Here is a 23,286-nt window from a genome sequence, read left to right on the forward strand (position 1 = left end):
TGCTGTCCAAAAAAACAAACGAACGTGGACGCCTATATGAAATCTTTTGTTTTGCTCCGTTGGAGCATGTAAAGCTTGTGAAAAGCTACTTCAACCACATGTGACAGTTACAGACCTGAGAAGCTATAGGTCCTGTTTTTCTATGGAGGACTTTAAACATTTATGCTGATGGAAGTCCTGAATGTTGCTTGAAATACAACAAGCTAGCCAGCTAACATTAGTTATATTGGGAATAACTCAAATGGTGAGGATTGCCCGCGATTAGTCTGGAGAGTGATAGAGATTTGACCATGCCTGTATGTTTTATTGATCTAAAGCCGAAGTAGTTTTAAAGTAGACAAGGAGGACTTGATTTCATTTCCCTTCCTAAACATAGAAGCATCTGGTACTTAAGAAGTTAACATTTCAAGTTGCAGGAATGTTTACTGTGGCTTTTGGTTGGAGGTCTGGAATTACAAGCTCAATCAGTGACATTTACTGTATGAGGTCATATATGTGGAAAAGTGAAGCCAGCGCTCCTGTTCAGCCGCTCTGTGACGGAGCACAAACAGCAGAGAATAGACGCCACGTCTGACTTCACGTGTCTCACAGAAAGCACAAGAGATAAAGTATGTGATGATAAATCTAGACAGTCAGTGGGGGTTCATTCCTGTTGAAGAAGGTAGGGATTAGACAGACACGCAGCTACATAGGGTGCACAGTTACAGACGCTTGCTCATCATTTTCCACGTGTTAATCATGCTGTGTTTTTCATTCGTGGTCACATGGTCACTGCTGCCGTCTGGAGATATTCGGTTGGCGGACGGTTTCCGATGTGTTTGACATCAGAAGGTGAGCTGATGGTGATTAATCCACTCACCACGACAAATAACATCAACAAATGATCAACAACAACAGCCATGTTTCAACCATGTCAGTGGTACTACTGTGCTGAAAATGATCTGATATAATAACATCTGGTCAGTGGTAATTCCATGGTGGTCAGTGAACACTAATGAACTGACAAAAGCAGATGAGCTATATGTAAGCCTCCTGGTGGTCCAGCGGCAGGATCCTGTGCTCTTATTGACGCAACCCGGGTTTGATTCCCGGGTAGGGAGCTAACCCAGGCACTGAAGAGTGAACTCTGAGTGCCGGTCCCAAGCCTGGATAAAATGGAAGGGTTGCGTGAGGAAAGGCATCCAGTGTCAAACCTGTACCAAATCAAAATATGTGGACCAAATGATCCTCTGTGGTGACCCCGAACATGGAGCAGCTGAAAGAACAACATATACATATATATATGCTGTGCAGTGTGTTTTTATATAATAGGGAACCTTATCCAAAGTGGCAGAGCAGTTGTGTAACAGGATCAGCTTGTTCACTTAATGAAGCCGTTCTGCAATATGCATAACAAGCTCTGAAGTGAATTTTAGAAGTTTCTTCATAAATGCATGGAATAGGATTCAGTTACTAGCAGCAGTTTAGCTAACAGCCAGTTATTTATAGTGATGCATTTTACATTTTTGCCATTATTTTCTTATATTCTACTTCATACACAATGCAATGATCAGTTCAGCATTGCTAGATTTTTTTATTATTATTATTATTATTATTGTTTATTTTTATATATGTATATATTCAGGTATTCCAGTAAAGTGGGTGCAGCAGTTTCCTGTATAACACTTCTGCTTTCCTGTTTGGCTGATGCTTATAAATAATTGAGAAGGCTGTGAGGCTTTAGCAGGAAGCCATGTATAGTTTATATGGCAATGTGCCCGTATTTCTTAGTGTGCTTTGGTGGTGGCACTGCATAGATCCTGCTCACTCTGCTCCCTCTGCTGGCCCTTAGCATAACCACTACTTCCTGTCTCTGTGCACTGGGACCTGTCTTTTTATAGGAACATATATGGGATAATTATTACAGCTGGGAAATGTGTAGTGAAGTGAATGGGTAACTGACTTAATGTTCGATAAAGTTTATTTTATCCGGTTCTGCAGCCTAGGACACTTTGTAGGTGCTATGCACATTTTGTCTGTCGTCAATGGGAATTGAACCATAGGAGCCCATTGGAGCACAACCAGAACATGGGTTCTGCTCAGTAGCATTCTGTGTCACTGGGGAAGCGTTCCTTTTTTAAAGCTACAGTGTGTTCACTTTTCCAAATGAGACGATTTTTAAAAATACAAATAAATAAATAAATAAATAAATAAGGTCATCATTTCAGTGACAAAATGTACCCTTTTTTCTGAGAGAGCAGCAGTGACAGTGACCATAACGGTAGTGTATAAGTCTATCAGGCATCTCTGCACAAAGGCCGCTGTATGACAATTATACCTAGTTATTTCTCCAATATCTACTTATGCATTTTGCATTATTTAATGCAATTAATAATATTTGTATTTTGGTTGGTTTCTTATCTCACTGCTGCATTATAAAGGTTCAGGTGTCAGAGGTTTTTTTTTTTTTTTTTTTTACCAGGAAGTAATACACTCTCAGAAAAATAAAAGGTAACAGCCTGGTACTTGGGTTGCTCTTGTAGCATGGGTGGAACTTCTACCTGGGAAGGTGTATGAGGTGTGGTGTTGCATCAGTGGTCCTTAAGGTTTTAAGATATACTGACTGATATTTATATACACATATACACATGTACAGGAGGGAGGTGGTAGTTTAGTGGTCAAGGTGTTGGATTACTGATTGGAAGGTTGTGAGTTTGAATCCCAGGTCCACCAAGGGACTGCTGGGCCCCTGTGCACGGCCCTTAACCCTCAATTGCTCATATGTATAAGATAACATGTAAGTCGCTCTGGATAAGGGTGTCTGCCAAATGCTGTAAACGTAACCTAAACGTTGTAGATCTGCTGCAATCATACTGAACATCAACATGGAAGAGTTAGTTTATATGATAGTTAATAAAGGAAAACAGTTAGGGTTTGGTTTAGATGGCGATGGTGAAGGGTTCATCGAGAGTTTTGACGTATCGGTCCACGGGAACTCCTAATATTTCACACTATTAGGAGTATTCTTGTAGGATCACACATCTTTTCTTCCTCCTTCGTTTTGAGAGAATGTTCAGATTCATTAATGAGGCGGATTGTTGTGCGCGTCGGCGGGCAGAGCACGCGCGCTCCTGTGTGTGTGCGTGTGCGCACGTCGTGTGCGCGCTTGCGCGGAAAGATCCTCCTCTCCTGAGCCGCGCTGCTTCCAGCCTCCAGTCTCCAGTGTGTGTCAGTGTGAGTGTGAGAGAGCGTGAGATTGTGTGTGTGTGTGTGTGTGTGAGGGAGAGAAGGAGAGAGGGAGAGGAACGGACAGATCGCGAGCAGCAGCTTCAGAGCGATTTAACCAGGAGCTCAGGAACGATCAAAGTGCCGAAGGGACTTTAGCGCGCGCTCGATTTTCTCCTCTCCGGACCATGTTCCTAGTGCAGTACACAGGTATGCCAACAACTTTTCTTTTTCTTTTTTTATTTATTTTTTATTAATTTTCTCCCCGCTTCTCCGGGCACATTTGCAGGGAGGTGCCCGCTGGAAGCAGCGGATGAATGGAGAGTAAACGGAGCGATCAGCGACGCTGCTCCGTGGACTGCTAATGACGCATAACGTCGGCGATATGGCATAAGATATGATATGATACGATATGATACGATATGATACATGAAGCAATCGCTTTTAACCAAAAAAAAAAATCGTGTGGTTCGTACGCGCGAGCTTTTCCCACGCCTTTGCCTCCTTTCATGGGGATTTACATTTAGTCGCAATTAGTCAGATCTGATCGCACTTCTCTTCTCACCCAACTCTACACACTAATGCTCCTACAGATAAGCTTCAATACAACAACAACACACCTTATTTCTGTTTACTGACTAGACTTTTTCTGTTAAAGTGGCCAGATGAATTGCATGGAGCAGAGGTCTGTTCATCTGCTTCACCTTTCCTAACAGTTTCTTATTTTTTGGACATAACGTGTAACAGTAGCAGCAGCAGCAGTAGCAGGATAAACTCTGGAACAGTTTTGTCTCGTGTCATTAATCCAGATGTTTAGTCATATCAGAACATCATACTCACATGAAAGCCAGAACAGCTAACCGTCTAGTCTCATTTATTTCAGTTTACAAACCCATAAATCTGTTTCATTTCTGCAGGCAAAGTTTTATCTACCGAAAACAAAAAAGATATGCAGATATGATTCTCTGTGTGTGTGTGTGTCTTCAGGAATGTGGTGTTTCTCGCTCTTTTGTAGACTTTATGTATTTTTGTGTACTGTTTATAGTCTGATATCTGATGTTAGCTAAATGAGAGCCGATAAATCCAAAAAAAACAATACTCTCAGAATAATGATACGTTTCTTTGTCACTAGAGTGCTATCATCAACGCCGTATCGACCTTTTGGTTGTACCTTTAACCTGGCTGGGCGAATATACAGTATAGTGTTAAAAAAAATCAAATAATAAAATAAAACCACTAAAGTATGCTTAAAGCACCAAAAGTACAGAAGATTGAACATCTTTAACGTTAAAGTAAAGGACATTTAACAACATGGAGATGCTTTGCTTTATTTCTGAGAGTTAACTGAATTATAATGTTGTTATTATTATTATTATGATGATATTACATAGACCTTTGTGTAGTAGTGTTTTGGCATTCCATTTGCTTTTATGGTTCCAGTGCATTCATGGTTTGGATATTTTTTTATTTTTAATTAACATATATTTGACTCATCTATTAAGCTACTGAAAACAAGTACAAGATCAGAGCCTAGTATTATTATTAGTAGTAGTGGTATTATTGTTGCTGTTTTGTAGTTATTATTATAAATAATGCTGTTTTATTATTATTAATAATATTATTATTAATATTATTATTGTTAGTAGTAGCAGTAGAGTTGTTGGTTTATTATGGTTATTATTGTTGTCGTCGTTATCGGAAGGTACGCGTCTTTCTTTCTCTCAGCCTGTAGTGAACACACTGTTGCCTCTTTACACTTACTGAAAGCTGTGACCAGTCTGTTGCAGGCTCTGCACTTATAAACAGAGCCACGCTTTGCTGTTGCAGTACATTTAACAGATGGAGCTCTGTTGTAAATCTTTGTGCAGCCTGCAGAGTGTTGCTGTTCTAAATAGTGCTGCAGAAGAGACAATTTGTGAGACATTTGTCAAAAGCCTTCCCGTTCCCTTTTTCCTCGCTCCATCTCGGCCATATAACTGCGAGTGAGGATGCGCAGGGTCATATATATGATGCTCTTGTGGGGTTTTTTTTTTTTTTAGTCACTAGGTCTATGATGAAAGCCAGGAGCAAAAAGCTGACAGGATCGTTTGTTGTAGCCGCTGGCGAGAGCAGTGGCAAAGGGGATGGCTACTCTCGCTCTACTCTCTCTCTACTCTCTCTCTAGGTCTGTTCTCATTCATCTCAAGCTCTACTCTCTCTCTACTCTCTCTCTAGGTCTGTTCTCATTCATCTCAAGCTCTACTCTCGCTCTACTCTCTCTCTACTCTCTCTCTAGGTCTGTTCTCATTCATCTCAAGCTCTACTCTCTCGCTCTACTCTCTCTCTAGGTCTGTTCTCATTCATCTCAAGCTCTACTCTCGCTCTACTCTCTCTCTACTCTCTCTCTAGGTCTGTTCTCATTCATCTCAAGCTCTACTCTCGCTCTACTCTCTCTCTACTCTCTCTCTAGGTCTGTTCTCATTCATCTCAAGCTCTACTCTCTCTCTACTCTCTCTCTAGGTCTGTTCTCATTCATCTCAAGCTCTACTCTCTCGCTCTACTCTCTCTCTAGGTCTGTTCTCATTCATCTCAAGCTCTACTCTCGCTCTACTCTCTCTCTACTCTCTCTCTAGGTCTGTTCTCATTCATCTCAAGCTCTACTCTCGCTCTACTCTCTCTCTACTCTCTCTCTAGGTCTGTTCTCATTCATCTCAAGCTCTACTCTCTCTCTACTCTCTCTCTAGGTCTGTTCTCATTCATCTCAAGCTCTACTCTCTCGCTCTACTCTCTCTCTAGGTCTGTTCTCATTCATCTCAAGCTCTACTCTCGCTCTACTCTCTCTCTACTCTCTCTCTAGGTCTGTTCTCATTCATCTCAAGCTCTACTCTCTCGCTCTACTCTCTCTCTAGGTCTGTTCTCATTCATCTCAAGCTCTACTCTCTCTCTACTCTCTCTCTAGGTCTGTTCTCATTCATCTCAAGCTCTACTCTCGCTCTACTCTCTCTCTACTCTCTCTCTAGGTCTGTTCTCATTCATCTCAAGCTCTTCTCTCTCTCTACTCTCTCTCTAGGTCTGTTCTCATTCATCTCAAGCTCTACTCTCTCTCTACTCTCTCTCTAGGTCTGTTCTCATTCATCTCAAGCTCTACTCTCGCTCTACTCTCTCTCTAGCTCTGTTCTCACTCTACTCTCGCTCTACTCTCTCTAGCTCTGTTCTCACTCTACTCTCGCTCTACTCTCTCTCTACTCTCTCTCTAGCTCTGTTCTCACTCTTCTCTCACTCTACTCTCGCTCTACTCTCTCTCTAGCTCTGTTCTCACTCTGCTATCGCTCTACTCTCTCTCTAGCTCTGTCCTCACTCTACTCTCGCTCTACTCTCTCTCTCTAGCTCTGTTCTCACTCTACTCAAGCTCTACTCTCTCTCTAGCGCCATTCTCACTCTACTCTTGCTCTACTCTCGCTCTACTCTCTCTAGCTCTGTTCTCACTCTACTCAAGCTCTACCCTCACTCTACTCTCTCTCTAGCTCTGTTCTCACTCTACTCTCACTCTATTCTCTCTCTAGTGCCGTTCTTGCTCTACTCTCTCTCTAGCGCCGTTCTCACTCTTCTCTCACTCTATTCTCTCTCTAGCTCTGTTCTCGCTCTATTCTCGCTCTAGCTCTGTTCTCATTCATCTCAAGCTCTACTCTCACTCTACTCTCACTCTACTCGTGCTCTACTCTCTATCTAGGTCTGTTCTCATTCATCTCAAGCTCTACTCTCACTCTACTCTCACTCTATTCTCTCTCTAGCGCCGTTCTCACTCTACTCTTGTTCTATTCTCGCTCTACTCTCTCTCTAGCTCTGTTCTCGCTCTACTCTCGCTCTACTCTCTCTCTAGCTCTGTTCTCACTCTGCTCAAGCTCTACTCTCGCTCTACTCTCTCTAGCTCTGTTCTCACTCTACTCTCGCTCTACTCTCTCTAGCTCTGTTCTCACTCTACTCTCGCTCTACTCTCTCTCTAGCTCTGTTCTCACTCTACTCTTGCTCTACTCTCTCTCTAGCTCTGTTCTCACTCTACTCTCTATAGCTCTGTTCTCACTCTACTCTCGCTCTACTCTCTCTCTAGCTCTGTTCTCACTCTACTCTCGCTCTACTCTCTCTCTAGCTCTGTTCTCACTCTACTCTTGCTCTACTCTCGCTCTACTCTCTCTCTAGCTCTGTTCTCACTCTACTCTCGCTCTACTCTCTCTCTAGCTCTACTCTCACTCTACTCTCGCTCTACTCTCGCTCTACTCTCTCTCTACTCTCTCTCTAGCTCTGTTCTCACTGTACTCTCGCTCTACTCTCTCTCTACTCTCGCTCTACTCTCGCTCTACTCTCTCTCTACTCTCTCTCTAGCTCTGTTCTCACTGTACTCTCGCTCTACTCTCTCTCTAGCTCTGTTCTCACTCTGCTCTTGCTCTACTCTCTCTCTAGCTCTGTTCTCACTCTACTCTCGCTCTACTCTCTCTCTAGCTCTGTTCTCACTCTACTCTCTATAGCTCTGTTCTCACTCTACTCTCGCTCTACTCTCTCTCTAGCTCTGTTCTCACTCTACTCTCGCTCTACTCTCTCTCTAGCTCTGTTCTCACTCTACTCTTGCTCTACTCTCGCTCTACTCTCTCTCTAGCTCTGTTCTCACTCTACTCTCGCTCTACTCTCTCTCTAGCTCTACTCTCACTCTACTCTCGCTCTACTCTCGCTCTACTCTCTCTCTACTCTCTCTCTAGCTCTGTTCTCACTGTACTCTCGCTCTACTCTCTCTCTACTCTCGCTCTACTCTCGCTCTACTCTCTCTCTACTCTCTCTCTAGCTCTGTTCTCACTGTACTCTCGCTCTACTCTCTCTCTAGCTCTGTTCTCACTCTGCTCTTGCTCTACTCTCTCTCTAGCTCTGTTCTCACTCTACTCTCGCTCTACTCTCTCTCTAGCTCTGTTCTCACTCTACTCTCGCTCTACTCTCTCTCTAGCTCTGTTCTCACTCTACTCTCGCTCTACTCTCTCTAGCTCTGTTCTCACTCTACTCTCGCTCTACTCTCTCTCTAGCTCTGTTCTCACTCTACTCTCGCTCTCCTCTCTCTAGCTCTGTTCTCACTCTACTCTCGCTCTACTCTCTCTCTAGCTCTGTTCTCACTCTACTCTCGCTCTACTCTCTCTCTAGCTCTGTTCTCACTCTACTCTCGCTCTACTCTCTCTCTAGCTCTGTTCTCACTCTACTCTTGCTCTACTCTCTCTCTAGCTCTGTTCTCACTCTACTCTCGCTCTACTCTCTCTCTAGCTCTGTTCTCACTCTACTCTCGCTCTACTCTCTCTCTAGCTCTGTTCTCACTCTACTCTCGCTCTACTCTCTCTCTAGCTCTGTTCTCACTCTACTCTCGCTCTACTCTCTCTCTAGCTCTGTTCTCACTCTACTCTCGCTCTACTCTCTCTCTAGCTCTGTTCTCACTCTACTCTCGCTCTACTCTCTCTCTAGCTCTGTTCTCACTCTACTCTCGCTCTACTCTCTCTCTAGCTCTGTTCTCACTCTACTCTTGCTCTACTCTCGCTCTACTCTCTCTCAAGCTCTGTTCTCACTGTACTCTCGCTCTACTCTCTCTCTAGCTCTGTTCTCACTCTACTCTCGCTCTACTCTCTCTCTAGCTCTGTTCTCACTCTACTCTTGCTCTACTCTCGCTCTACTTTTTCTCTAGCTCTGTTCTCACTCTACTCTTGCTCTACTCTCTCTCTAGCTCTGTTCTCACTCTACTCTTGCTCTACTCTCTCTCTAGCTCTGTTCTCACTCTACTCTCGCTCTCCTCTCTCTAGCTCTGTTCTCACTCTACTCTCGCTCTACTCTCTCTCTAGCTCTGTTCTCACTCTACTCTTGTTCTACTCTCTCTCTAGCTCTTTTCTCACTCTACTCTCGCTCTACTCTCTCTCTAGCTCTGTTCTCACTCTACTCTCGCTCTACTCTCTCTCTAGCTCTGTTCTCACTCTACTCTTGCTCTACTCTCTCTCTAGCTCTGTTCTCACTCTACTCTTATTCTACTCTCTCTCTAGCTCTTTTCTCACTCTACTCTCGCTCTACTCTCTCTCTAGCTCTGTTCTCACTCTACTCTCGCTCTACTCTCTCTCTAGCTCTGTTCTCACTACTCTTGCTCTACTCTCTCTCTAGCTCTGTTCTCACTCTACTCTCGCTCTACTCTCTCTCTAGCTCTGTTCTCACTCTACTCTCGCTCTACTCTCTCTAGCTCTGTTCTCACTCTACTCTCGCTCTACTCTCTCTCTAGCTCTGTTCTCACTCTGCTCTTGCTCTACTCTCTCTCTAGCTCTGTTCTCACTCTACTCTCGCTCTACTCTCTCTCTAGCTCTGTTCTCACTCTACTCTCGCTCTACTTTCTCTCTAGCTCTGTTCTCACTCTACTCTTGCTCTACTTTCTCTCTAGCTCTGTTCTCACTCTACTCTCGCTCTACTCTCGCTCTACTCTCTCTCTAGCTCTGTTCTCACTCTACTCTCGCTCTACTCTCGCTCTACTCTCTCTCTAGCTCTGTTCTCACTCTACTCTCACTCTACTCTCGCTCTACTCTCTCTCTAGCTCTGTTCTCACTCTACTCTCGCTCTACTTTCTCTCTAGCTCTGTTCTCACTCTACTCTTGCTCTGTTCTCACTCTACTCTCGCTCTACTCTCTCTCTAGCTCTGTTCTCACTCTACTCTCGCTCTACTTTCTCTCTAGCTCTGTTCTCACTCTACTCTTGCTCTGTTCTCACTCTACTCTCGCTCTACTCTCTCTCTAGCTCTGTTCTCACTCTACTCTCGCTCTACTCTCTCTCTAGCTCTGTTCTCACTCTACTCTCGCTCTACTCTCGCTCTACTCTCTCTCTAGCTCTGTTCTCACTCTACTCTCGCTCTACTCTCGCTCTACTTTCTCTCTAGCTCTGTTCTCACTCTACTCTCGCTCTACTTTCTCTCTAGCTCTGTTCTCACTCTACTCTTGCTCTACTTTCTCTCTAGCTCTGTTCTCACTCTACTCTCGCTCTACTCTCGCTCTACTCTCTCTCTAGCTCTGTTCTCACTGTACTCTCGCTCTACTCTCTCTCTAGCTCTGTTCTCACTCTGCTCTTGCTCTACTCTCTCTCTAGCTCTGTTCTCACTCTACTCTCGCTCTACTCTCTCTCTAGCTCTGTTCTCACTCTACTCTCGCTCTATTCTCTCTCTAGCTCTGTTCTCACTCTGCTCTTGCTCTACTCTCTCTCTAGCTCTGTTCTCACTCTACTCTCGCTCTACTCTCTCTCTAGCTCTGTTCTCACTCTACTCTCGCTCTACTCTCTCTCTAGCTCTGTTCTCACTCTACTCTCGCTCTACTTTCTCTCTCTAGCTCTGTTCTCACTCTACTCTCGCTCTACTTTCTCTCTAGCTCTGTTCTCACTCTACTCTTGCTCTACTTTCTCTCTAGCTCTGTTCTCACTCTACTCTCGCTCTACTCTCGCTCTACTCTCTCTCTAGCTCTGTTCTCACTCTACTCTCGCTCTACTCTCTCTCTAGCTCTGTTCTCACTCTACTCTCGCTCTACTCTCTCTCTAGCTCTGTTCTCACTCTACTCTCGCTCTACTCTCTCTCTAGCTCTGTTCTCACTCTACTCTCGCTCTACTTTCTCTCTAGCTCTGTTCTCACTCTACTCTCGCTCTACTCTCTCTCTAGCTCTGTTCTCACTCTCCTCTCGCTCTACTCTCTCTCTACTCTCTCTCTAGCTCTGTTCTCACTCTACTCTCGCTCTACTCTCGCTCTACTCTCTCTCTAGCTCTGTTCTCACTCTACTCTCGCTCTACTCTCTCTCTAGCTCTGTTCTCACTCTCCTCTCGCTCTACTCTCTCTCTAGCTCTGTTCTCACTCTACTCTCGCTCTACTCTCTCTCTAGCTCTGTTCTCACTCTCCTCTCGCTCTACTCTCTCTCTAGCTCTGTTCTCACTCTACTCTCGCTCTACTCTCGCTCTACTCTCTCTCTAGCTCTGTTCTCACTCTACTCTCGCTCTACTCTCTCTCTAGCTCTGTTCTCACTCTCCTCTCGCTCTACTCTCTCTCTAGCTCTGTTCTCACTCTACTCAAGCTCTACCCTCGTTGTACTCTCGCTCTGGAACCGCTATCAGGCCAATTAGCTCCCTCCGCTGACACACTCGTGTCTGTGATGCAGCATGGCATTTTATTAGCCTAATATAAATGACACTTGCAGCAGGAGCTCATTCAGATCGAGCAGGGAGGATTAAATGTTACAACCTCGTAACCTGGCATTGGATTTGCAAGGAGTTATGGGAGACATGTCAGGGAGTGCGTCTGAGGAAACTCCACTGGCGATTGAAAAAATAAAAAAATAAATAAAAAATCTCTTTTCTAAACTCAGACTTTACCAAACAAATCAGTTCTTGTGCAGGATTCTTCCAGAGCGAAATGAGGAACGGATGAAAACGATAAAAGAGACGTAGCTCGCTGATGGAGGCTCAGAGCTTTTCAGATTGCACATTACAGAAAGTCCCGGACACTTTCCCTGGCAGAGCATTGGAGCCGGAATGAAATGAAAAAGAAAAGGAATGGAATAAAAATGCATTTTCACGGAAAGGACAGAAATGATTCAGGCCTAAACGTCAGAAATGGGTTTGGAGATGAGGAGTGGAGGAGTGGAGGGGTAATATCTGCAGACGGAGGAAAGATCTGTGCGATTTCAAGCTCTGGGTTATTGTCCGCTCTAATACCAGATCTGAAAATCTAATCCGGAGAAATTTACCGGTTTATGAGATGAGAAGTGATGTTAAAAAAAAAAAAAAGAAGAAGAAGGAATGGCTCGGATTTAGAAAAGCATTTCAGAAGAAATCTGGGGCTCATTTCGGTTAATAGAGTTACATCAGGAGACAGTTCTTGGGAATTTAGTGCGAAATGAGTCCAGCATGATCGGAATCAAAATCAGATCGGATTTTATTGGCCAAATAAGAAATCACTTATGAGAAGAATCTGACTTTAAAATTATAATGATAATAATGCAGAAATGTGAAATGACACTGTGTCTTAGACTTACTTGACGTATCAGAGGTATTAGAAACCTGACTGTTTTAACTTCCATGTGGAAATAAACCTGATGTTTATGTATATATATATATATATATATATATATATATATATATATATATATATATATATATATATATACACATACACACACCGATCAGGCAAAAGATTATGACCACTGACAGGTGAAGTGAATAGCACTGATGATCTCCTCATCATGGCACCTGTTAGTGGGTGGGATATATTAGGCAGCAAGTCAACATTTTGTCCTCAAAGTTGATGTGTTAGAAGCAGGAAAAACGGACAAACGTAAGGATTTGAGCGAGAATTGTGATGGCTAGATGTCTGGATCAGAGCATCTCCAAAACTGCAGCTCTTGTGGGGTGTTCCCGGTCTGCAGTGGTCAGTATCTATCAAAAGTGGTCCAAGGAAGGAACAGTGATGATCCAGCGACAGAGTCATGGACGGCCAAGGCTCATCGATGCAAGTGGGGAGCGAAGGCTGGCCCGTGTGATCCGATCCAACAGACGAGCTACTGTTGTTTTTTAAAATAAACCTTAGCTTTCCACTGAGTGGCAAATGAAAGGAGACTTCGAGGTCAGGTCCAAGTTTTTTTTTTTTAATTATGTCATAGCAAATGCTTTTAGGAAGAGCGCGAAGTCTTTCATATATGAGCTATGATGCAGTGTTCTCTTGTCACATGGGAAGTCCTTATTTGTGAGTCTAGCATTAGAGCTGTATAATAGTATTTGTTGCCATGCTGTATTGCTTTTAATCCCTGTTTTTCATCAACATCCTGATTCTTTAAATATTGTCTAGCATCTGTTCACCTAATAAATGCAGTGTGGCTAGAACAAGTGCTTCCTTCCAGCAGCGTTTATAATATTTATTATGACCAGTAAACAGTCTCATGGAGTTAGCACTGCGCTGAGGTGTATCTGTGAACAAATTGAACAAATATCAATAATAAAATGTAAGATTTTCTTTTCTGTTTTGTTCTTTTTTTGTTTCTCAGGTTTATGGACAATGTGAGTTTATAAAAAAATAAAGAAAGAAAAAATAAATTCTAAAACCACTTCTAAAAATAAAAACACTAGTTAAAAATATCAATAAATAAATAAATGTATTATTTTTAGTATTTTATAATAATAATAATAATAATAATAATAATAATAATAATAAGGATCAGTATATTGAAACTATGTAGCTGAGGTTTCTTTTATTTTTCTTTGGCAGCTGCAGAGTTTTGGCTGTGATAGATGTTTTTGTACTAATTCCGCTTTCCACACAGATGTGTTTTCAGATTTGGCAGGCCCGCAGGGATTTGTGGCATGTCATCTGTCACAGAGGGGTTTCACTCTCTGTCCTTGTTCATGGTCCCTCACTGATATCCTAAAGAATTCCTTAGAACATCCTAAAAACAGAATTTAATGCACACCTAGATTCTACAGATTTGGACTTTGCTGCTGTAATCATAAAGACTGTGCTCATCCCAGACTTATCGACTATCTGCTTAACCTAACATCCTTTCAGCACTCTCAGTATTGTCTGACTCTACAGTGAAGAGTAGTAGAAGGGTAATGATTTATTTTCTCACTATCCGGTGTCACTCAGAAGGAGTTGGCTTCCATTTGGAGTCTGCTTCCTCTCAATGGGCCTCTTCAATCTAGTAAAGTTGTGTGTAAATGTTTGCGTAATCCAAACCGAGCTAAAGGTTTCCACTGAATAAATTGCAACATGCATATCTGCTGGATGATGTTTGGGCAGAATGGCAATGAACAAGCAGACTTCACTTCCGTAGAAGCCTTCAAACTACAGAGAATTATAGATCATCAGATCTCAACATCAGATCTCAAAGCAATAATAAAGTCCTACGTCTCACAAAAGTGGCATATGGAAAGAGACCGGTTTATTTGTAACATATTGCATGAAAACAAACCTTGATACAGCTCATTTGCATGTAGCGACGCCCACAAAACTCCATAAAAGGTAAAGAAAACAGATAGATGGGAACATGACATGAACAATCAAGGTAAAGGATGAAAAAAAGAAAATACAAATAAAAAAAATTATAATAAAATATAATAATAATAATTAAAATAAAATAATTATAATTTAATAATAATAATAATAATAATAATAATAATAATAATAATAAATGATCACTCATCTGAGGTGTTTGTTTTCTGTTGTAATAATTTATGTGTTTCTACTTGCTTATTTTGTATATAAATATTTTTGGATTCCTTAGTAAATGCCAAATTACTAGTTTCCACAAAAGGTTCTCGATAGTCCCTGACCTGGTGAACTAGCATGAGGACGTGTTTTTGATAGACACTCCAAAGCACTTTCCTTGGTCGCTCTGCATAAAAGCATCTGCTAAACACTATAAACGTAAGAAAGATGAGCAACTCAAATTCAACAGTATATTCCATATAGCAGTGCAGTACTAAACATTTTACATTAGTCTTCTTGTCCGTATATTTACACACACTCTGAACGAGTAGGATTTTTTGGGATTCCATATTGCTTGTGTGAACGCCCCAACAGGTAAAGGAGGCCGAAGGTTTCTTCCTCATGTTGTGATTATTTGTTGTTTTTTCTCTGCTATTCAGAGCCGGTATAATCATAGAGACTGCTTTAAAAAAAAAATAAATAAATAAATAGAATAAATAAATAAAGAGCCCTGTTTATCTCACAGACGTTTTCTTTCACATACATCAAATCTCAATTGGAAAAGGATGTGAGGCTGGATCGTCAGACCTTTTGTTTATTTATTCAGTTCCGTCGTCTGTCAGAGAGAAACGTAGCGGTGGTCCCGTTCCATCTGTTCAGTCGGACACAGAGGAGTCAACTGTAACACTATTGCGACGTTAGTGTTTTTATTGCTTTTGGGTGCATCTGTGAGCTGTCATGCTGTTGCTTCACAATGGAGCTTTCTGGTTATTTGATAGTGAGTTTTTTTTAATAATAATAATAATAATAATAATAATAATAATAATAATAATAATAATTCCAACCTGTACATTTCTTCAAGCCTCAGGGCTTTTGTCTATCTGAACCCTCTTGTGGAAATCATAAGAGTCTGGTTATGTGATAAAAACCCTCTGAGTGGCCGGTTATTTTATCAGGAATGATTTAGCTGAAATAAGACCGCTGGCCTCTCCCCGGGTGAGCGATGCCTTTTGGGTTCAAGTATCCGTGACAGGAGCCTTTCAGACAGAAAGTGGAAGTGAAGAGGGAGACAGGAAGCCGTCAAACTCCTTCCAGCTGGCCAGGCCTTATTATCTTTAGGCTAAAGTAAGCAAGCGGGGAGAGGGAGCCCGGCATTCCCGGCCGTGCTAAAAAAGTAACATTGACAGCTCCTTGTTGGAGCGGGTGCAGGAAAGAATAGGTTTAGCTGTCATACTGTGTAACGGACAAAACAGACTGTGGATCAGATATTTTTTAAAAAATGTATATGTTACAGTATACAGAATACCGGCATAATATATGCTGTATGTTACTGCTATAGTGTAGGGGAGATCAGATTTTCGCAGCTGGTGTATATTTCACTGTGGAGTCCTGCTGGTTTGTAGTGGATGTTTCACCCCAGCAAGTTTGGTACATCGACATACTGTTTAACTTGTTTAAGCCAGAAGCGTTGGCTTCCGTCTCGTGGAATAGAAATGGTGTGTCTGATCTGAGCATCGTAGCCAAATCTTTTCAGAGGAAAGTATCTAATGCAGCATTGAATTGAGTGAATCATCCTTGATCATTTGGATATAAAAAAATGAAGAATAGAATCTGTGTTTTTTTGCATTATATTGAATTGAACTGGTTGCGTTCTTTACAAATTGCTGTTCATTTCTGTTAAGAACGATGACCAAATAAAGTTGTGTTTAGTGAGTAGGCAGGAAACAGAGCAGAAAGGAATGGCTAAAGATGGAATAGCTCCCTTATAAGGAGAGTTTGGTGGGGCAAACTATGTTGATAGGTTTTTGGGGAACAATGGTGATCAGTGATTGGCCATTGGGATAACTGGAGGTTAGTGATTGTGCATTAGGCTCAAGCATGGTCAGTGATTGGCCATTAGGATCAGTGGTGAACAGTGAATGTGATCAACAGTAGTCAGTGCTTGATGATTGGGATCTGTGGTGATCAGTGATTGGGATTAATGGTGGTAAGTGATTGATGATTAGGTTCAAAGGTGGCCAGTGATTGGTCATTGGGATCAATGGTGGACAGTCATTTGTGTGTGGAATCAATGGTTGTCTGTGATTGGACATTGAGGTCAAAGGTGGTCAGCAAGCTGTCACCGCTGGGCCCTTGAGTTAACCCTAAATTGCTCATTTGTATAAAATGAAATAAAATGTAAGTCACTCTGGATCAGGGCGTGTTCCAAATTCCTCTAGACTCATTTTGTAATGAATCTGCTAAAGGGGTGCAAATAGTCACCAAATCCAGTGGCAACTTCAGAAGGTTATTAGCTCTGGTTATATCTATAAAATATATCCATTCAACTAATAACATATATTTCATGAGCCTGGCCTCTCTGTGAACCAGAACCTAATAGCATATTAAGACCTTGATTTAGTACAATCCCAAATCAAGAGGGCTAAATTGCATGCACACTTAGTGGGCTTGTTGTTTATGATTTCCAAAGAATAATTGTGCGAATGAGGTCATGTGCAAAATAGACAAAGGAAACATTATAATGAGGCTTTTGGGTTGTGTGATAATTAGTCTTGATAGCTGCAGCAATTTTGGATCAAGAGACCCCTGGAGGAGAAAACTGAACTTCAACCTAATAGGCATAATTACTTATCAAGTGTTACGCTGGAAAAAAAAAAGAAAGGCCCTGAGATGTGTATTAATAAAAAACACACCATGAATGAAAAATACAATGTAGACATGAATGAGTATTTTGTTTATAAAGTATAGAATGGTTCATGGTGGCCCTAAACTTTCATTTATCAGACATTTGCTCTTTGGAAAACTTCGGATACTGGCGAACGCATAGCAAATATCTGATACGAAACCTGTAGTCTGTAGAGACGAGACGAGGTACAATATCACTGTCGCAGCACAGAGGTGTCAAAAAGAGACAAAGTGCACCGAAGGTTTTTGTCTTTTTCTTATTCCTGTTGCTGTTGTGACATTTTTTTGCCTGCTCGCCACCAGACCTGCCCAGGAAAACAATTGAAAACAGTGCAACACATTCTGTAATGGATCACTCAAGGGACTGTGTTGGCCAGTATCATTCAGAATCCACACAAGGAAGCAGCCAGGCTTCTCCGAGATAATAGGAGAGATTGCATGTCTCCCTGTGTTTCTCCATAATGTTATAAATCTGAAGCGAAATTGCTTTTTCTTTTACGGCTCAGTGAAGTCCCAGGTTTGCTAAGCATGTTTGGTGCATTCATTTATTGGACCCTGTGGAGTTTTTAATGTGGTTCAGAAATGCCTCTACGTACTACAGAGATTTAAAACAAAATGATGCTACATCCTTTTTTTGTGTGCTGCTTGGCTTGGATGAGGTGCTTCCTCTCTACCTTTTATTGGTAATAAGATGTCTGCAAGGTCAGTGTTACTAATACTTGCTTTCAGGTATGAGTAGGTGTATTGAGTATTTCATTGCTTGCATGTCCTCAGAAATGATTGCTTTTTTCTTTAAATGATTAACCCTGACTGGTCAGTCTGTTTCTGAGGTAGTCTCAGATTCCTGCTGTGGTCTTTTACATTTGGCAGATGTTTTGGCCTTATCGCCCAGAGAATTTTATACAACTGAGGATTAAGAGCCTTGCTCAAGGGTCCAGCTGTGGTAGCTTGGTGAACCTGGGATTTGAACTCTCAACCTTCTGATCAGTAGTTCAGCTCCATAACCATTAAGCTACTTCATCTATTATGTTGTAGCTCATCTGCCTCAAAGTCTGAGATGCTTTTCAGCTCAACACGTTTGTAAAGACTGGTTATCTGAGTTACTAGGGTCTCAAACCAGATCTGCCTCTGACTTCTCTCCTCAACAAGATGACACAGACCACAGAACCTGCATTCACAGAAAGCTTTTACTTTATGTTTTTATTTTTGTGCCAAAAGTTATCTAGAACATCTAGATTACATCGAGCTCAGTTCAACACATTGTGTTACTGTGATCTAAACAGTAGCACAGTATGTATGTTTTATTTAAGCAGACTCTCAGGGTGAGTCCAAAGGATTACGTACAAATCTCGAGTATCCAGGTGAGATTATCCACCGAAGCAAGAGGGGAGATTTGGACCTAAATCTTTAGGCTACAACAGAAGGTGAGCATCAAGAAAAGAAATCTTCAAGCGCAATGAGCTAATAGAGTGCTGCAGGGATGATAGGATTTTTTCATTGGCTTTTGGATCATAGCAGGAAAAAAAACAACTTATGTTTTGTTTATTAAGATAATCTTCACAAATGAGCACAGCTTTTATGAATTCCCAAGACTAAATACAATCATCAGAAGTGAAAAATGTAAGTTATAAAACTATAAATGAACCACACCACACAGTCACATGACTTCAACATCACCAGCACTAAGCTTGTGACTCTTTCAGGCGTTATACTGAAAGTTGGAAAGTTCTGCAAGAGCTTGTAAAACATAACAAGGCTGTAACTGATGATTTTCCTGTTTAGCGTGACGATGTATAACCTCTCCGACAACCAATGTAGCCCCGTTTAGCCGCTTTCTAGCAACTTTTAAGACATATAAAAGGTTAAAAAAATCATGGGTGATGTATTTTATGTCATAGAATAAAATGGGAAACATATCTTGAGTTGGTGTTAACCACAAAACCTCATTCAGGCATGTAACCAAAAATCCATTAACTTCAGGATGATGGAAGCAGAAGTGCAAAAAATGGGTTCAGGGTTCATTTCTAAAGCACTCTGTTAATTAAAAAAGAAAGAGAAAAAAAAAAACAGTTACAATTCTGAGTGATAAAATTTGCTAAATGCACTAAATATTATTAAAAATATGCAGTATTACAAAATCCTATTCTGCAAAAGGAACAGAATTAACATCGTAACTGTCTGTAAAAAGTAAAAACTGAAACACCAACATGTTTAACAATATTTTTTTTTATGTATTGACCATTCACCATTAATCAACCATTTCATCTGTGAACGTTGGGTTTCTGTGCCTCCTACGTTCACTTACCTGAGCTCCATTATTCCGTTCCTCACCCGAAGACCTCGTTTCATATGTTGCCCTTAGATGTTTTACTAAAATAATATAAAAATAAAACCTAAAAATCACTGCTCAGTACTTTTCCATTGAGCTTCAAGCAGCGATTTGCATAAACACACAACCACACCAGATTCTACCCCACGGGAATAAACACACTCCGGAGAAGGATGCAAATACAGGCTGGAATCTGTATGAATAAGCTCAGTGTGCGACTTCAGGTGACAGGACGTCAAAGGAAGGACTGTGCTCGCACGTCCGCCACCTTTCCGAGGCGCCTGGAAGTAACCGCCGAGCGAAGTTAAAACAAGGTCGTTAAGCTATTTTACTGGAATCTCGAGCGCAAATAGTGTTAAAGACTCGAGTCAATATTTCTTTTCTGTTTGAACGGGCGCGTGCCGCTTCCGTGCTGGAAAAAGACGGCACATGAAAAGCAGGCTGATTTAGTGCTCGTTTTACCTCGACTTTATTGCCATGTCTATTTATACCGGAGGAACGCATGCTGAGATGATGAGCCAGTAAATCAGTGTCCCTAAACGAGAAGAGGTCAGTGTCGGACCACCTTGTGATCTGGAGGTCGTTATTTTAGTCGTTCGTTCAAATTTTATCACCAGATTCCTTAAATTGTATCGTTAATTACATATTTGGCTGCTTTTCTTTGCCATGTGTTTCACACTTGAACTTTTTTCTTTCTGAAGATTGTTAAATAAGAATCGTTAGCAGATGGTGGTAACATTATGAAGAGACAGTGGTTAGAAGTTTCTTCTTTTATTTAAGCTTTAAGAATTACCCCAGGCTGAAATCTACAAAAAGAAAGCGTCTCAAAGGCTCAAAGATCCCTCTGCCACCGAGTGGCTGAAACTGGGTGGATGACATTTTATTACAGGCCAGTGTGTCTGGAATACTTCTGCTTGATATCCTTTTCCACTTCACCGCATACACACGCTGCTTTGATGGTCACCGTGTGATGAAGCGAATATTATTCAGTTGTCAATTACGCAGCGAACGCCGCTCCATCCACACCCCTTTAACGTCGCGCCGAAACGCGAGGCAGTCATGTATCTCATACAGCTCGAGCAATCTGTCCAGCTTAGCCCATGCAGGAAAAGTGCTGGGTCTCAGTGGGATGTGGTTATTCAGACCGGGGCCGCCGCAGCAAACTGGAGAAAGGTGCCAACAAATAAGAGCCGGGCTTTTTTTTTTTTTTAAGGGAGAACACTGATTGGTTTCTTTCTATCCTGCCGTTCTTGCTTGAGAAAGCGAGGCCTTAAAGCTAATCTTCCTGTCAGCGTCTTGTCAGCTGGTCCGTCACTTGTCTTGTGCACCCCCCCATTCTTCAATCCCTCCCCCACCAGTGCTGACAGGAGAATCCGGCTTACATCCAGGCTACAGCACCCAGAGCCCCAGGACTGAATTACCAACAAGTGTGAACATCACTTACCATCACGAGCGAGGGAATGCTGGTGCTTTCAGTCTACAGCTTGATTTCCGAAGCAGCAGCAACGAGCGAAACTTTTCAAAGACGTGGTTGTTTTGTTTACTTTTTTTTTCCTTTTAGAGGTCAAAGATACCCAGTGCTTAGCGCAACATCGAGACAGATGCTGCCAACAGCTGACTGAACATCATGGCACTGAACATAGCCATTACACTGGAGGGGTAATTGGACCCACAAATCAGCAGATGGCTACAGGTTTATAGTGTTGCACAGCTTTATGACCCAATATCTCCTGCTTGCTCGGGACTCCGTCATGGCCGCTTTGATGCTGACGACGCTTAGTACGCTCTTTAAGTTTTCACCCCCTCAAGGACCTTTACAGTTTCTGTGGTAGAAAGTTAAACATAACTTGTGTTTCCCAAAACACCAGTTAAGATTGATGGGATGACATTATTTGTTTTTTCTTCCAGTTTATTCAAGCAGAGTGGTTTACACTTGTGACAGGATTACAGTGGTCCATTTCTTATACTTCCGCATCATATCACATGCTTTGTATACTGACACAAACTTTGCTGAAGCTACTGTCAAATTCTGACTGAAACCTCATTCATTGAAGCGAACCGGAGACTGTTTTAACTTAACAGTGATCATCAGAAAAGTCTAGACTAGGGACGTCTGATCTTATCCACAAAGGGCCGGTTTTCATTCCAACCAAGCAGGAGACACACATGATTCCAGCCAACTAATCAGTTGATCCTGGCTTTCAGTAGACTCAGGTGTTGCTTCTTCTCAGTTGGAATGAAAACCTGCACCTACACTGGCCCTTTGTGGATAAGATTGGACATCCCTGGTCTAGAAAAACCTGATGGGACGGTCAGAAAAAAACCAAGTATTTAAGGAACTGACTGAAGAAAGAAAAAGTTGGATATCAACAAACAGCAAACTTAAAGGCCAAAAAGCTGTGAAAGATAAAGCACAGGAAACATCTGTATTATTTTTATTCATTTTAATTTTTTTAATTTAGTCTCACTTGTTAAAAAGCAGCCAAGTGTCAAACTTTTTTCCTTTTCCACTGACGTGAAAGTGTGAGACAAACCATTATTTAAAGCCGTCGCATGCTGTATTATATCTAATCACGTTGCAAATATGCAAATGATAGGTTAATCCAGGGTTTTGGAATGTACAGTGTAAAGAGCCAGGAGTAAATCTTAACCCCGGGTTAAGTAAGTGTGAAATGTGGGAAAAGATAACCCAGGATTCAGTTTAGCCGGAGTTCCAGAGGGAACTGTTTCGAGTGTGGAAAGAAATAACTCTTACTCTTATATCGTGCCTTGGATTGAATACCTGTTTTACTTTTATTTTATGTGTAGCTCCGAGTCCTTTCTTATCACTCAGCCAACAGTGAAGGTCAATAAAAAGGGACACACAGAAAAGCTCATGTGCATGACAGGACTGACAAGCATGGCCCTTGTTCTGTCCCGCTTTTCAAAGACGCACTCCCTCATTTGTCCTTCATATCCCTTTTTTTTTTTGTTTCCCCTCCTTTTCCCGGACAGTGTAGTCAGCAAGAAAAAGGGGAAAGGCGAGGATTAATTGTTTTCCACAGGTAAGCGGGGCACTGCCAATGGCCTCCTTATTTGAATCCTGTCAAGCTTCCATATGCTCGATGAAATCTGTTCCTCTTCTCCCGGAGTGTCCGTGTGTTCAGCCGAGCGGCGCTGCATTAAGACAGGTCTGGGCCGAGCTCCAGGAGCGCCACGGAGTTGTCAGTATCCCAGCATCCTCTGCACATTCATTTCATCTGCAGTGCTTTCTCAAAAGAAAGAGCCTCTCCTTGGCCCTCGAGTCTGCATTCTCTGTAATTAAGGATGTTTTCATACTTGCTGTAATTAGCCAGGCTTGAGTACGTACTGAGCTTTCAGTATGTTTGGTCTGGTTTGAAAACTGGTTTTTTTCAGGGGAATCAGGAGAGGGTGTGGCACCAGTTTAACCATTTTCACCAGTACACTGGTGTTCCAGGTAGCTGGTGGAATGGAAAATACACTATATTGCCAAAAGTTTTGAGACACCTCTCCAAATCATTGAATTCAGGTGTTGTTTTTCAGAGGTTCGGCTCGGCCCCTTAGTTCCAGTGAAAGGAACTCTTAATGCTTCAGCATACCAAGACATTTTGGACACATTTCCTGACTTTGTGGGAACAGTTTGGGGATGACCCCTTCCTGTTCCAACATGACTGCACACCAGTGCACAAAGCAAGGTCCATAAAGACATGGATGAGTGAGTTTGGTGTGGAGGAACTTGAGTCCTGACCTTCTGTATGAATTAGAGCGGAGACTGCGAGCCAGACCTTCTCATCCAACATCAGTGCCTGACCTCACAAAGTTGCTTCTAGAGGAATTGTCAAAAATTCCCATAAACACA

The 23,286-nt window shown here is 42.0% G+C and overlaps 1 protein-coding gene across 3 annotated transcripts in view; it reads left to right on the forward strand.

The window, feature by feature from the left end:
• The window catches only part of enox2 (ecto-NOX disulfide-thiol exchanger 2), a 292,078-nt gene that overhangs the window by 82,276 nt on the left and 186,516 nt on the right, over nt 1-23,286 (forward strand). Inside the window, exon 1 of one of the 3 annotated variants that reach the window (XM_058407651.1) lies at nt 3,173-3,414. The exons of the other annotated variants lie outside the window; for them this stretch is intronic. Within the exon in view, the coding sequence (XP_058263634.1) occupies nt 3,393-3,414 (22 nt within the window). The 5' untranslated portion in view covers nt 3,173-3,392. Of the gene's footprint in view, nt 1-3,172; nt 3,415-23,286 lie in introns of those variants that run through there. 3 annotated transcript variants of the gene reach the window in all.

This window comes from Hemibagrus wyckioides, linkage group LG14, assembly GCF_019097595.1.
Source record: "Hemibagrus wyckioides isolate EC202008001 linkage group LG14, SWU_Hwy_1.0, whole genome shotgun sequence".
In the NCBI taxonomy this organism is placed as follows: Eukaryota; Metazoa; Chordata; class Actinopteri; order Siluriformes; family Bagridae; genus Hemibagrus; species Hemibagrus wyckioides.